Raw genomic sequence first — 12,824 nt, 5'->3', positions numbered from 1 at the left:
ACACACTCGCTGCAGAGACACACTTCTTGCAACCACACACCCCTGCAGGGTCTTTTAGTATATGAATCCAGGATGAGCAGCCGGAATAGGATCGGTTGTTGCTCAGTGACCCACAGTGTTAGCAGAGTAACCATGGAAACCATGGAGGGGGAGGGGGGAGAGGGGTTACGAACCGGAGACGAACCGGACACTGCACGTCTGTGTGTGTGTGTGTGTGTGTGTGACTGTGAGACACACACACACACACACACACACACACACACACACACACACACACACACACACACACACACACACACACACACACACACACACACACACACACACACACAGAATGTATCCTGATCCCTTCTGGAAACTACACAGGAGAACCTTTGAGAGGGCCAGGATTCCTTCATCCAGCCCTCTCTTTTTTCTATTGTTTTCAATTCTTTATCTCTGTTGCTTTGTCATGGTAGACACTTGATGTTATCCTCTCAATGGTCCACTTGAATAGAGTCACCTCACAGGGCCCAGCTAGGCCTTCAGTCCTCACATGGGCTTATATTATACTGAACATCATCACAGAAACAGAAACGGCACGGCACACACCCAGACGGGAGAACCACGTTCACGTCAGACTGTCAGTTCTCCTGAAGCTGTGGTTCTCAAACGGACCAACTCTGAGAGCGTATAAATGAAAACACTTGTACAATGTGCACTGTCTGAGTCGATGGCCTGGCTGTAAAGTGTCCATTTGGACGCAGTCCATTTGGAGGCTTCCCCTGCCAGATTCCATATTTAGATCTTAATTTCTGCCATAATGGCATGTCATCTTAGTGTTCAACTGTTGAACACTTCTCCATAATAATAATACTTATGATCAATCGTTGCTGACAGTGATTGATAGTCAGCAAAAAATATTGATAGACCCTGTAACTATCAATCATTACTACTTCATCACTACTTTGAAAACCACGCCACGAACCTAGGAACTATTACTGTATTCTGTTTAACATCTCTCCTCTTTCCAGAGTCCTTTTATTTCAATGAAATCCATTGCAATTCTGAGAATACAGACTATGCAGCAGAGGCTTCAATTGGGTATACCAAATATGCAGCTGCCAGCTGCCATACCTTGGCTACAAGAGGGGAAAAAATGTACTTCTTAAAATAAATTCATCATGCCTGTTGCTTAGCTTTTGCTGAACTGACGCCCCTTGAAAACATCATTATTACAACTAATATCCTACTACACCCACCAGATAGATAAATATTTCATATTAACCAGATAAAACTTGACAAAGACGAGGAGCTTCATGAAAAACAAAGACTGTTAGGCCTATGTGTCACAAGACATAAGACACATTTCAGTGTGAACTGACAATACTATATCATATCATATCATATCATATCATATCATATCATATCAAATCATATCATATCATTTAGCCAGTGTATGAATTGATAGCCTACCTACAGTACAGGCCTATTTGTATTTTGTAGGCCTACTCTTTGTTTATTTTGGTGGGCTCCTATTTTGTATTTTCTAATATGTGTTTTCAATGCACCTAAAACACAAATTAGAACCCAGCTGAAGCTGTGCCTCTGTCTCCAAGCAAGTGCCTAAAGGTCACAGGATGTTTCTACATTGTGCTATCGAGGCCCCACATCTTTGTTCCAACGCAACAGCAACCAAATCACTCCTTGGACAACAACAGCGGCCGGTAAACGGAACCTTACATAATAGACTAGGAACAGGCTACGTAACCCAGACAGAGGCCGGTTCGGTTTTCCACTTGCCTGTCTCTAGTCTCTGTCTAATAAACTTTCACAAGCAGCGACTCCGTCTCCTTCTACTAACGAGACGATGACGACGACTCCTCCTCCAATAACCATAGCAACCACCACCGCCGCCGCTTGCTCGACCAACCAGACTGTGTGTGTGTCTGTCCGTCCGGTCTGTTCAGCGTGCGCCGCGCATCCCGGACCGGGGCCCTGCTAGAGGTTATGACGGACACTCACACTACTATAGGCTACCTGCCTGCTGCCGGTCGGTGAAGTAAGGAGGAGAATATACAGTTTTCCTGGACCCACCCGGATCGTGACTTCACTTAATGACGCCCGCGTGGAGAGCGCGGCACGGGTGCGCCTGCGACGCGCCGGGCGCGAGATGGAAACCGGCAGGTGAGTTCAGTCAGACAGACAGTCAGGAGATGAAGATGGAGTGAACAGATTTTGACCTAACGTAGCCTATAATAACCGTCCAGGTAGATAACGATCAACAACACGCTTTTTGAGACAGATACAGATTGAGACGCTTTTTTTTATTATTTGATTGGCCCTAATCAAGTGGAAAACAGTCTCTTTCAACTTTGTGATGCTGCTGCAAATGAAACGGATCTCTGTGAAGGCTAGAGGCTGCAGCCTCAGCACTGAGTGCTGCCTGTAACAAACAGGCTGCTTATTCCTTGACTGGCAACAGCTGTCTCTTTTATGAGGTGTTTATGGGGGTCATGGAGTTGTGTGTGTACTGTCAGTGTCTTGGTGAAAAGACTGTATTGTCAAAGGCAGTGTGTGTGTGTGTGTGTGTGTGTGTGTGTGTGTGTGTGTGTGTGTGTGTGTGTGTGTGTGTGTGTGTGTGTGTGTGTGTGTGTGTGTGTGTGTGTGTGCGTGCGTGCGTGCGTGTTGGTCCGGTCACTCTCCTGGGGCCTGTGTGGTGTCTTGTTATGAAAGGGGGGCCTTGGTGGTGGTTAGAGGTACAGGCCAGGGTCTTGTGTTTCTGTCTGCTCTTCTGTTGCCTCAAACAAACTAACTCCCACACCGAGAGAGAGATAACATCTCTCTGTCTCTCTCTCTTTCTCTCAGTTCAATTCAATTCAATTGAAAGGAGCTTTATTATTGGCATGAGAAAACATACCGTTTACATTGCCAAAGCAAAAGTGTAACAAAACAATCAAAACAGAACAATGTGGGGGCGCCTGCTGGCCTGGTGGTCAAGGCACATACCACATACTAGGCTATGATGCCTGCTGGCGTCGCCGGTTTGATTCCCGATCCGGACGACCTTTGCCACATGTCATTCCCCATCTCTCTCCTCATTTCCTGTCAGACTACTGTCCTATCGAATAAAGGCATAAAAAGCCCCAAAACAAATCTTAAAAAAAAAAAAAAAACAGAACAATGTGTGTACAATTAAATATGAAAAAAAATGTGAATAAAGTAATGTGTAAACAGAGCTTAGAGGGAAGACTATATTCTCTCTCTCTGTCGCTCACAAACTCTGTCCTTCTCCATGTCAGAAAGTGAAACGCCAAAGATGCTGTGTGTCTCTGTTGCTTCATTAGCCATGCAGCCTCGGCAAAGAACTAACAAGGGCAAGCTTTTGTTCAGGTCTGTGTGTGTGTGTGTGTGTGTGTGTGTGTGTGTGTGTGTGTGTGTGTGTGTGTGTGCGCGCGCGTGTGTGTGTGTGTGTTGAAAGAGAGATACGCACAGTACGCAGCACAGTACGCGTCTTAAGGAAGCGTAAATAATTCAGCCATGGGCGCAAGGCCCTCAAAGAATCTCAAATGGCTCATGCACTCATTCCACGGGGATGGAAAACACTCAAATCTGATCAGTCGGATTTGTTTTCACATGCACGCGCAGTGCACAAACACACACATACACGCACGCGCGCATACATGATGAGGTACCCAGTGTTGCGTTTCTTATGAGTTTTTCTTTCTATGCTACGAAACGGTCTACTGCACTGACTCTCTCTCTCTCAGGCACGTGCACACAAGGGGGCTTGAGCCCCTGCCCTTTTTATATGAGCCTCATACGTATCATAAATCATATCTAACAGAGCCCCTGCCCTTTTATCAGTCTGTAAAATGTGCCCTCTCCAGACCATGAAGGCAGTTTTCACTGTGGTGAAAGAAATGCAAATGCCATCTTTCCATGCCATACCTGAAGGTAAGTCCGGGAGCCAAATGGTGATTTTTGGCTGAACGTGGATTCGCCTGTAAAAGTTTTTTTCTCAACTGATTCTTGTAGCTTGGGGTCACCTCTTAAGGATTCAAGATGATGACCACTGATATCCATTGAGCATTTTTTATTAATAAAAAATGCTCAATGGATATCAGTGGTCATCATCTTGAATCCTTAAGAGGTGACCCCAAGCTACAAGAATCAGTTGAGAAAAAAACTTTTACAGGCGAATCCACGTTCACCCCCATGGCTCCCGGACTGAAGTCAACTCCCTGAACTTGAATGCAGCATCTTATGTTGAAAGAATTCAGAATTGCCCTCAACTGTGTAGAAATCCATGCTGTACGTCACTTCTCCACTAGTATTTTTTATGCTTGTGTGGTATCAAGTACCGAAAATAGCCGACCTCCAAGCTCACAAGCTTGGAGGTCTGCTATTTTCAATATTTTCACCAAAAGGCCCTTTTATAAATTGCAGCCCCTGCCTCTCTAACATTCTCTGCACTGACTCTCTCTCTCTGTCTGTCTCTCTCGTTTCAGGGGCCTTGTCAAAGGGCGTAGCAGCAGCAGGGGGGCGTGGTCCCCCCAAAACATGGCCCCCACACGTACCCCACCCGGCGCGAGTGGCGGCCCCCAGGATCCAGTGTCCGCCTCCCCCTCCTCTCCTCCCTGCCACCCTGCCTCTGTTCCTCAGCCGCCACGCGGAACAGAGTGCAGAGCGGCCGCGTCTGGTGACCGTGGTGCGGCCGTACAGTCAGGGTGCCCTGCGGAAGGTAGGCCGCACCATTCACAGCTTCAATTTAACATGGATACTGTATCAAACAATCAGAATCAACTCTTATTCGTTTGTCACATGCATACATCACAGGTTTACAGGTGTAAAGAAGTGGGTGAAATTAGTTTTTTGTGCAAGCTCCATCGTTTTGTTTGTTTTCATGAAGAGAATGGTAAATTACATTGGTAAATTGTGCATTTATACAGCGCCTTTATCCAAGGCGCTTTTGAGAGATTGTGCATTACATTCACCCATTCACAAACACATTTATACACCGATGGCGGAGGAAACCATGCCAGGGGTGGGGGGGGGGGGGGTAGACAGGAAAAGGGGAGAGAGATGGGGGGAGTGACGCATGGCAACGGGATCGTCAGGATCGGGATTCGAACCCGCAACACGCTGTCAGAGCCTATGTGGTATGCGCCTGGACCGCTGGGCCAGCGACCCACTAAGCTGCTCATTGAGAGCAATTAAGGGTTCAGTGTCTATCAAACCGTAAAAGGGCAACATGTCAAGGGATCAGATATCTTATCTATACATAATACATATAGCATGCATAATCCAGCCGTTACAGTAGGTTAGACATAAGCTAGACATACGGTTAGACACAAAGGTGGTTGCACTTGGGTGGGTCCACATAGCAGCAGGTAGGCTATAGTACTACTATAGCACATGAGGTCAGAGATTAAGGTGCGAGAGATTATCAGTTCATTGTACATGAGATAATGTGCAAACAGAATCTCAACGCATTGTCAGGTTCAACTCGCCAGGGGAGATTTAGCCTTTAGGGCTTCAGGCTGAGATACTCTGCTACTGGGAAACCCAATCCCAATCACAGCACCAATGTAACACCCGAGATTCAGCCCTACTACATGCCAGGTGGTGCCTTGTCATTTCCACATGGGTTTGTACATCTTTTAGTCTGATTAATTGTTTCTGACCTACCGGTAATTGGACTTCATGGTCCATTTATGCTTCTGTATTCAAAGACATTTACAAACAACAATGGATGTATTTTATCTTAATATGTCTGTGTATGTTGTAAATCCCTCTTGCCCAGTTCTGGGTGGTTGAAGCCTGGGACTGGGCTCAATGTAGAGTTCTTAGTGAGGGACCCACAGGCCCAAAAGCTCAAGGAATAGGGTTGAACATTCCTGGGGCTAAATTTCGGCCCCACAAAACTGTGAAAAGTGTTGAGTCATCAAAACAAAAGTGGAAAAAAGGGATGACTCATCACTTTTCACAGTTTTGTGGGGCCGCAATTTAGCCCAAGGCATGTTTTTCATACAAAACAAATGCTTGCAATGGATTCAGAATTATGAAGAACCCCTAGTTTGACCCATCACATGCTACTTAAAGCAGATTCTTTTCTTTTTTAAATGTTTTTCTTTTCCTGTATAGTGAAGTCGATGGGGCAGTGAAATGGCCATAACCTTTTTTCCCGGCAGAGCAGACCTCTCATTCTGTGGACCTTAATGACCAAACTAATAGATAAAACAGAAATAAAAAGTACGGCATGACATCACAGGTCATCTCACATTTTGGGTGACTGGGTCGCTGGCTATCTCCTAATTTCCTTTGAGGAATCCTTGACCTAAAAATCATCATCACCATTGCATGCAATTTCCTGTATAAATCATTATTCTGCCATCATAATAAATATGGACTCGGTCTAATACTTTGTTGGCTATCCTGATGTCTAAGTATGTACTTTAAATCTCATTTCCTGTTTCTCCGTTTCCCAGGTAACCGTGTTGTTGAACCGTAGAGGCGTGGTCTCCTTTGAGCAGCTGCTATTGGATGTCTCAGAGGCCCTGGGCTTCCCTCGCTGGCACCGAGCCAGGGTCACTCGCCTCTACACACCCCACGCCCGAGAAGTGAGGAGAAACACGTGTACAGTATACTACTGTATATACAAACACATCTGTCTCTCTCTTGTCATGAAAGTGAAAACCCAGAGATATATATTTTAGATGAGAGAGAGGCAGACAAACATAAGAAGTTGTGGATAGTAGAGTAACAAAGGAGCCACAAATGGGGTAGTCAATGATTACTCACACAGAGTCGGTTAAATATGACATGTTTTTATCAATGCGTTTTAATTTAAAATAACATAATGCTGAAGATTATATTGCATTTGTTTTTACTCTGTTTTTCTACATAACTTCTCAACAACAATTATTCCAGTGAAGATTCAATGCTAATAGATAAGAGATGCACACAGTATCCAGGTGCAGAACAAACAGACAGAACATCAGCAGAACATTCACAATGTCTGCCTCTAATATTTGACAATTTGGCCAATGTTTAATTCGTCATTTCAGAGGTATTAAAAGTCCTTAAATTGTCACTTTAGAAATGTGCATATACCCTCTATACACTTAAACTTTATGTTGGTTTAGCCTGTGTGCAAATCAAATCTTTGATTTGTATAGTGAATTTGAACACTTTTATGCCATATTACTGTATCTTAAACCATGAATATGTAGGATAGGCATTCATATGCTTTATAGCTTCAGCCTATTCCTTTTGATCACCTCAAACAGTACTACTGTTCTCTTATGCTTTTGTGGATGTATAAATGTATGTAAGACATACACTATAAGTGTATGCTTGCTACTGTGAGTTGATCAAATAAACTAAACTAAACTAAACTAAACTAAACTAAACTAAACTGAACTACTGTTGAGTGAGAAAACAGTGTTGCACATTAAGTTAATCATCTGGGGACCCCCCAAAATCATTTGGGGACCCCCCTGGGGTCCCGACCCACAGGTTGACCACTGCTTTACACCACTGCTTTTTCCCCCCTTCTTCCCAGGTGAAGGGCGTGTGTGACTTCTTCCGTGGCGAGGTGGCCTTCCTGGCGCTGGGCCGGGCCCGTCCGGAGCTGCCCAGTGTCCTGGAGGCCCTGGAGGAGCTCTTCCCGGAGCACTCCCGCTACCGCGCAGACGCCTTCCGGGCCTGGGAGCGCAGGCTCCGCCCAGGGCCCGACAAGGCCTCCAAGAACGACAGCGGGTACAGCGAGGGCACGGACAGCAGCGGGACGCAGACGAACGCCGACGCACGGCAGGAGGGGGCAGACGCAAACAACAACATGCACGTTGCCAAGGGTCATCATCATCACAGAACACATAGGCTAGCGCAACCGCTGCAACACGCACAACACGCACACCGGAAGGGAAATCAAAACTCGGACCTGTGTAAGCATGACGGTAAGTATGTTTGCAGACAGCCCACTCACCCGCCCAATCACCTGCAGAGGGTCCAGGTGAGAGACGGGGCCAAAGAGAGGAAGCCCTCTGTCGTCGGCCCATTTAAACCGGACGAGGGACGGAGGGAGGCTAACGGGAGAGAGACTCCCTCTCCCGTGCTGTGTAGGAACTGCTTAGCGGGAGGCGGGGGCGGTGCTAAATATCAAACTCTAGAGAGGCCCAGGCAAATACCAGACAAGGTCCCGCTCCCTCCTGTGACGCGGAAGCAGAAGGGAAGTCCGTTCAAAGAGCGGGAAGCAAAAGACAGAGAGATTTCTCCTCCCAGCATTCCTCCTCCTCCTCCCCAGCCAATAACCAGAGACGAGGCGAAGTGCCACAAACTATTGTCAAATCCGCTCCCAGGGGTGGCGGGGGCGGGGCCAAAACAGGAAGAAGGAGCACAGCAGCAGAGGGTGTCCTTTGACCTCCCCACGGACAGGAGCCACGCCGCCCTGTCGGACATCGAGCGCCTCTACGACATGGGCCGCGTGGTCGGCGACGGAAACTTCGCCGTGGTGCGGGAGTGCCGCTGCCGAGACACGGGGGAGGCCATGGCCATGAAGATCGTGGACCGTTCCAAGCTGGTGGGCCGGGAGCACATGATGCAGGCATGTGTGAAAATATGCAAAATGTTCATTTAGATAGCATGTTATTTAGATCAGTGGTTCTCAACCAGTGGTCCATGGACCACCAATGGTCCCTGAGGGCATTCCAGGTGGTCCCCAGCTAAATGATGGAGAGTTGGTAACCAAATGGTCCCTTATAGGTCTTTAACTCATGAGAGTGTAAAATTAAACCAAATGGACCCATAACGTTCTCAAGAGTTAAATTATTGTTTAATACCTGCATTACTTAATTTACCTGTTAGTCCTATGGTACCATACCACATCAATACAGCATGGTATTGTGGACAAATTCGTATCCAACGACAACTAAATATTCTACGTTTTGGTCTGAGAGGCTAAATCTTATCAAATGGTGGTCCGTGGCTCAAATGCTGAATAAATAATGGACCTTGATATGAAAAGGGTTGAAAACCACTGATGTACTGTAGATAGATGCTAGGTCATTGTTGACCTGGCACCCTATAGTGTGTATAGTTTCAATGTACAGATTCTTTTGGGATATTCTACTGCAAGGGTCTTCAACAGGGGGTCTGGGACCCCTAGGGGGTCCTCAGAGGTACTACAGGGGGTCCTCCAAATCTTTGTGTGATAGAAGCTTTTTTTCCCTCCTTTTTTATATTAACAACTTAAACCCTAACGTCCATATTCTGAGAACTTTAGCCAAAAATAGCCGATCTACAAGCTCACAACGCCTCGCAGTGCGAGGCTTTGTGAGCTTGTAGATCGGCTATTTTCGGCAAAGAGGTTTGGTGTAGAGGAAAAAGACAGAGTGAAAGGTCAAGTTTATTAAGTATTGACGGTTCAAGTGGTTAAATATCTGAAAACACAAATTGATATGAATCCAAAATACACTGATGAGTGTGCTGTCAAACGATGAAACTATATGTCTATGGGTTGTGGGGGGAGAGAAGCTCTCTCGACTAAGGGGTCCTTGGCCTGAAAACGTTGAAGACCCCTGTTCTACTGTCTGCTAAATGTCCTAAATTGTAATGATGCAGAACGAGCTGAGCCTCCTGGGCAGCCTGTCCCACGCCCGCGTGGTGCGGCTGTTCGCGCACTACCACACGCCCACCCACTCCTACCTGCTGATGGAGCTGGTGGCCGGAGGGGACCTGTTCGAGGCCATCGCCGAGAGGGGCAAGTTCCCGGAAGAGGAGGCAGGGATGATGGTGTCCGACGTGAGCGAGGCTCTGAGTTACATCCACGGCAAGAGCATCGTTCACAGAGACCTGAAGCCGGAAAACCTGCTCGTGAGTAAAAAAGTAAAAGAATGCCGCGTTCATACTGGCAGATGACACAAGATACACAAGATACACTAGATACAAAGATACGCGGCTGATTCGTAGCTTTGCAGCTTTATAGCTTAAGCTGAAACCAGCTCAACTTTTTTGTAGCTTTGTAGCTTTTGTAGCAGCTACTGTATGAATGTAGCCTGTATCTTTGTAGCTGCCTGTTTGTACGCAACATAAGACACATTTCCAGATTTATGTAGATGTGTGGGTGGCGCTGTGTGTGTGTGTGTGTGTGTGTGTGTGTGTGTGTGTGTGTGTGTGTGTGTGTGTGTGTGTGTGTGTGTGTGTGTGTGTGTGTGTGTGTGTGTGTGTGTGTGTGTGTGTGTGTGTTATAGTAGTCATTCATTCAAAAATGTTGAAAAACATCAGCCCATACAATAATATTGTAAAGCCAGTTGCATACGTCTGTCTGGTGCTAATTTGAGGGTACCCTGTAAAAGGCACGACTTGTGAAAACAACCCCTATTGTGTCCTTTCTCTTTCTCTCCTGTAAAATACATGAGATGACTTCTGAAAACAGATGCTGCCCCTCTCTTTTTCTCCCTCTGTTTTGCAGTTGGAACGTCAGGCTGACAGCATCAACAGGCTGAAGCTGGGTGACTTTGGTCTGGCTATGGTGGTCACAGAACCCATCTTCACCATCTGTGGTACACCCACCTACGTAGCACCAGAGATCCTCTCTGAGACAGGTGCCTACTGTGTCCATCCTCTCTTTTCAAGTCATAATTGGTTTACGTTTTTCAACAATTAGACAGGACTACAACCTACTCGGACCTACACACAAGACAAAATACATACAGGAATCTGCCTGCTGGCCTACCGGTCCAGGCGCATACCACATAGGCTCAGTGTAGTCCCGATCCTGACTGCCTTTGCTGCGTGTCACTCCCCATCTCTCTCCCCATTTCCTGCCAGTCTACTGTCCTATAAATAAAGGCATAAAAGTACTTGGGCCAAAATGTCATTGCACTGAAGATATCTTCAACTCAAATGGGTAGAATGTCATGAAACCTGCTGTGTGCATTGATGCTTCACAGAGGATTTGAGTGACCCATGATTTATCCTCCAGTGCCACCCTCAGGCCAAAATGTAAATCTTTCTGTCTTATGGTGTCTCATAATCGAATCCTCTCTTAATCTAATCCTGTGTGAATGGCCTTTCCTCTAACACCAAATTTATTGTCATGTCCAGTGGTTCTCAACCTTTTCGGCCGCGGCCCCCAAAAAATATTAATATTTTAACTGGGGACTCCCCAACCCTGACAAGCACTAAGAGTTGAGGCATTACATTTTGTATCACGGTTCTATTGTGAAAATAGAAGATTATTGTGTCTAAAACAAAGTTGTCCTTTAAACTATCACTTTAGAAATGTGCTATACACTTAAACTTTGTGTTGGTTTGTTTTTCTTGGTTTGAGAAAGTGTTGCACATTAAGTAAATCATCTGGCGACCTCTCCGAAATAATTTGAGGACCCCTTGGGGGTCCCGACCCACAGGTTGAGAACCACTGCTCTTGTCTAGAGTAGAGAGAGAGTAACTATAGCGTTCTCCTCAGGTTATGGTCTTGCGGTGGACGTGTGGGCTCTGGGGGTGATCCTGTACATCCTGCTCTGTGGGTTCCCTCCGTTCCGCAGTCGGGATCGGGACCAGGAGGAGCTGTTCCAGCTGATCAAACAAGGGGACCTGCAATTCCTGTCCCCCTACTGGGACCCCATCTCCGACGGTGAGACACAAGCACACACACACGCACACGCGCACGCACACATGCACACGCGCACACGCACACGCACACGCACACACACACACACACACACACACACACACACACACACACTTGCACACGTACGCGCACGCACCACGCACACCACACATGCTGCAAGGTAGAAATACTTTCTGTCGCAAGTGTGGAAATTCAAAATGTCAAATGTCTGAAAGTACAAAGTATTGGTGTCAAAATCTACTTTGAGTACCAAAAGTAGAATGTTTTCAAATGTATAAGCAGTATAATTAGCAGATCTACAAGCTAATTGTGAGCTTGTAAAATCTTCAAATCCTTTAACCATTAACTATAACTGAGGTTTTCAAATTATTGTAGTGGAGTACAATATTTGCCTCTGAGATGCAATGGAGTAGAAGTAAAAGTCATTTGGAAATACTACGCTCTTGATATTTTCTCTTTATTTAATTATTTCACTGTTTGTGTGTGTGTGTGTGTGTGTGTGTGTGTGTGTGTGTGTGTGTGTGTGTGTGTGTGCGTGCGTTGCGCGTGCTTGCACGTGTAGGAGCCAGAACCTTGGTCACAGCTCTGTTGCAGGCAGATCCCACTGCACGGATGACAGCAGCACAGACCTTCCAACATCCCTGGGTCCAGGCCATGACTGCAGCATGCAGCCAGGGGGCGCTCACAGACAAAACACAAGACAGCAACACAACAACAACAGCACAGTCTGGAGCAGATCAGGAGACACCAGAACAACAGCAAAGACCTGAGGCCACCGGCGACGATGATGATGATGAGAGACCGGCGACTGCCAACAGCAGCATGTAGCAGCAGATACAGACACAGCAGAGGAACAGACTCAGATTAAACCTGATAGCAGCAGAAGTGCGGAAAGACCAGCGCAGAGTCCGGGACCAGTCCAAGAGGACCAGGCACCGGAAACCGGCTCTGTTCGGACCACGTCTAAACAAGAGATCAAAGCCGGCAGCCTAGTGCACACGCCGTCACAGACGCCGTCACAGACGCCGTCACAGACCACAGACATGCAGGGCCCTGGGCCTGGGGCCACCACATCTATGGCCCCCCAGCGTCGGCCCGGTCAGCCCGACCAGTTCTCTAAACCAACAGAACAGGCTTGGCGACAACGACGCCCCGGTTCAATCGCAACCAGCGGACACTCACCTCCCCACACAGGAGGACGGCCCTC

At 46.9% G+C, this 12,824-nt stretch overlaps 1 protein-coding gene across 1 annotated transcript; it reads left to right on the top strand.

Annotated features, from left to right (window-relative positions):
* Positions 1–2,096: 2,096 nt before the first annotated feature.
* dclk3 (doublecortin-like kinase 3) lies at positions 2,097–12,445 on the top strand (the record flags this gene model as incomplete). The annotated part of the gene is made up of 8 exons (XM_080735498.1): positions 2,097–2,166; positions 4,491–4,723; positions 6,471–6,602; positions 7,547–8,587; positions 9,604–9,855; positions 10,454–10,586; positions 11,453–11,620; positions 12,180–12,445. 8 exons carry the CDS (start codon positions 2,097–2,099, stop codon positions 12,443–12,445), a joined length of 2,295 nt encoding a protein of 764 aa, XP_080591624.1.
* Between the last annotated feature and the right edge of the window lie 379 nt (positions 12,446–12,824).

Source organism: Nannobrachium achirus, assembly GCF_963921795.1.
Source record: "Nannobrachium achirus genome assembly, chromosome: 10".
NCBI lineage: Eukaryota > Metazoa > Chordata > Actinopteri > Myctophiformes > Myctophidae > Nannobrachium > Nannobrachium achirus.
The sequence above is the reverse complement of the archived record's forward strand: the minus strand, read 5'-3'. Positions and strand labels throughout refer to the sequence as shown.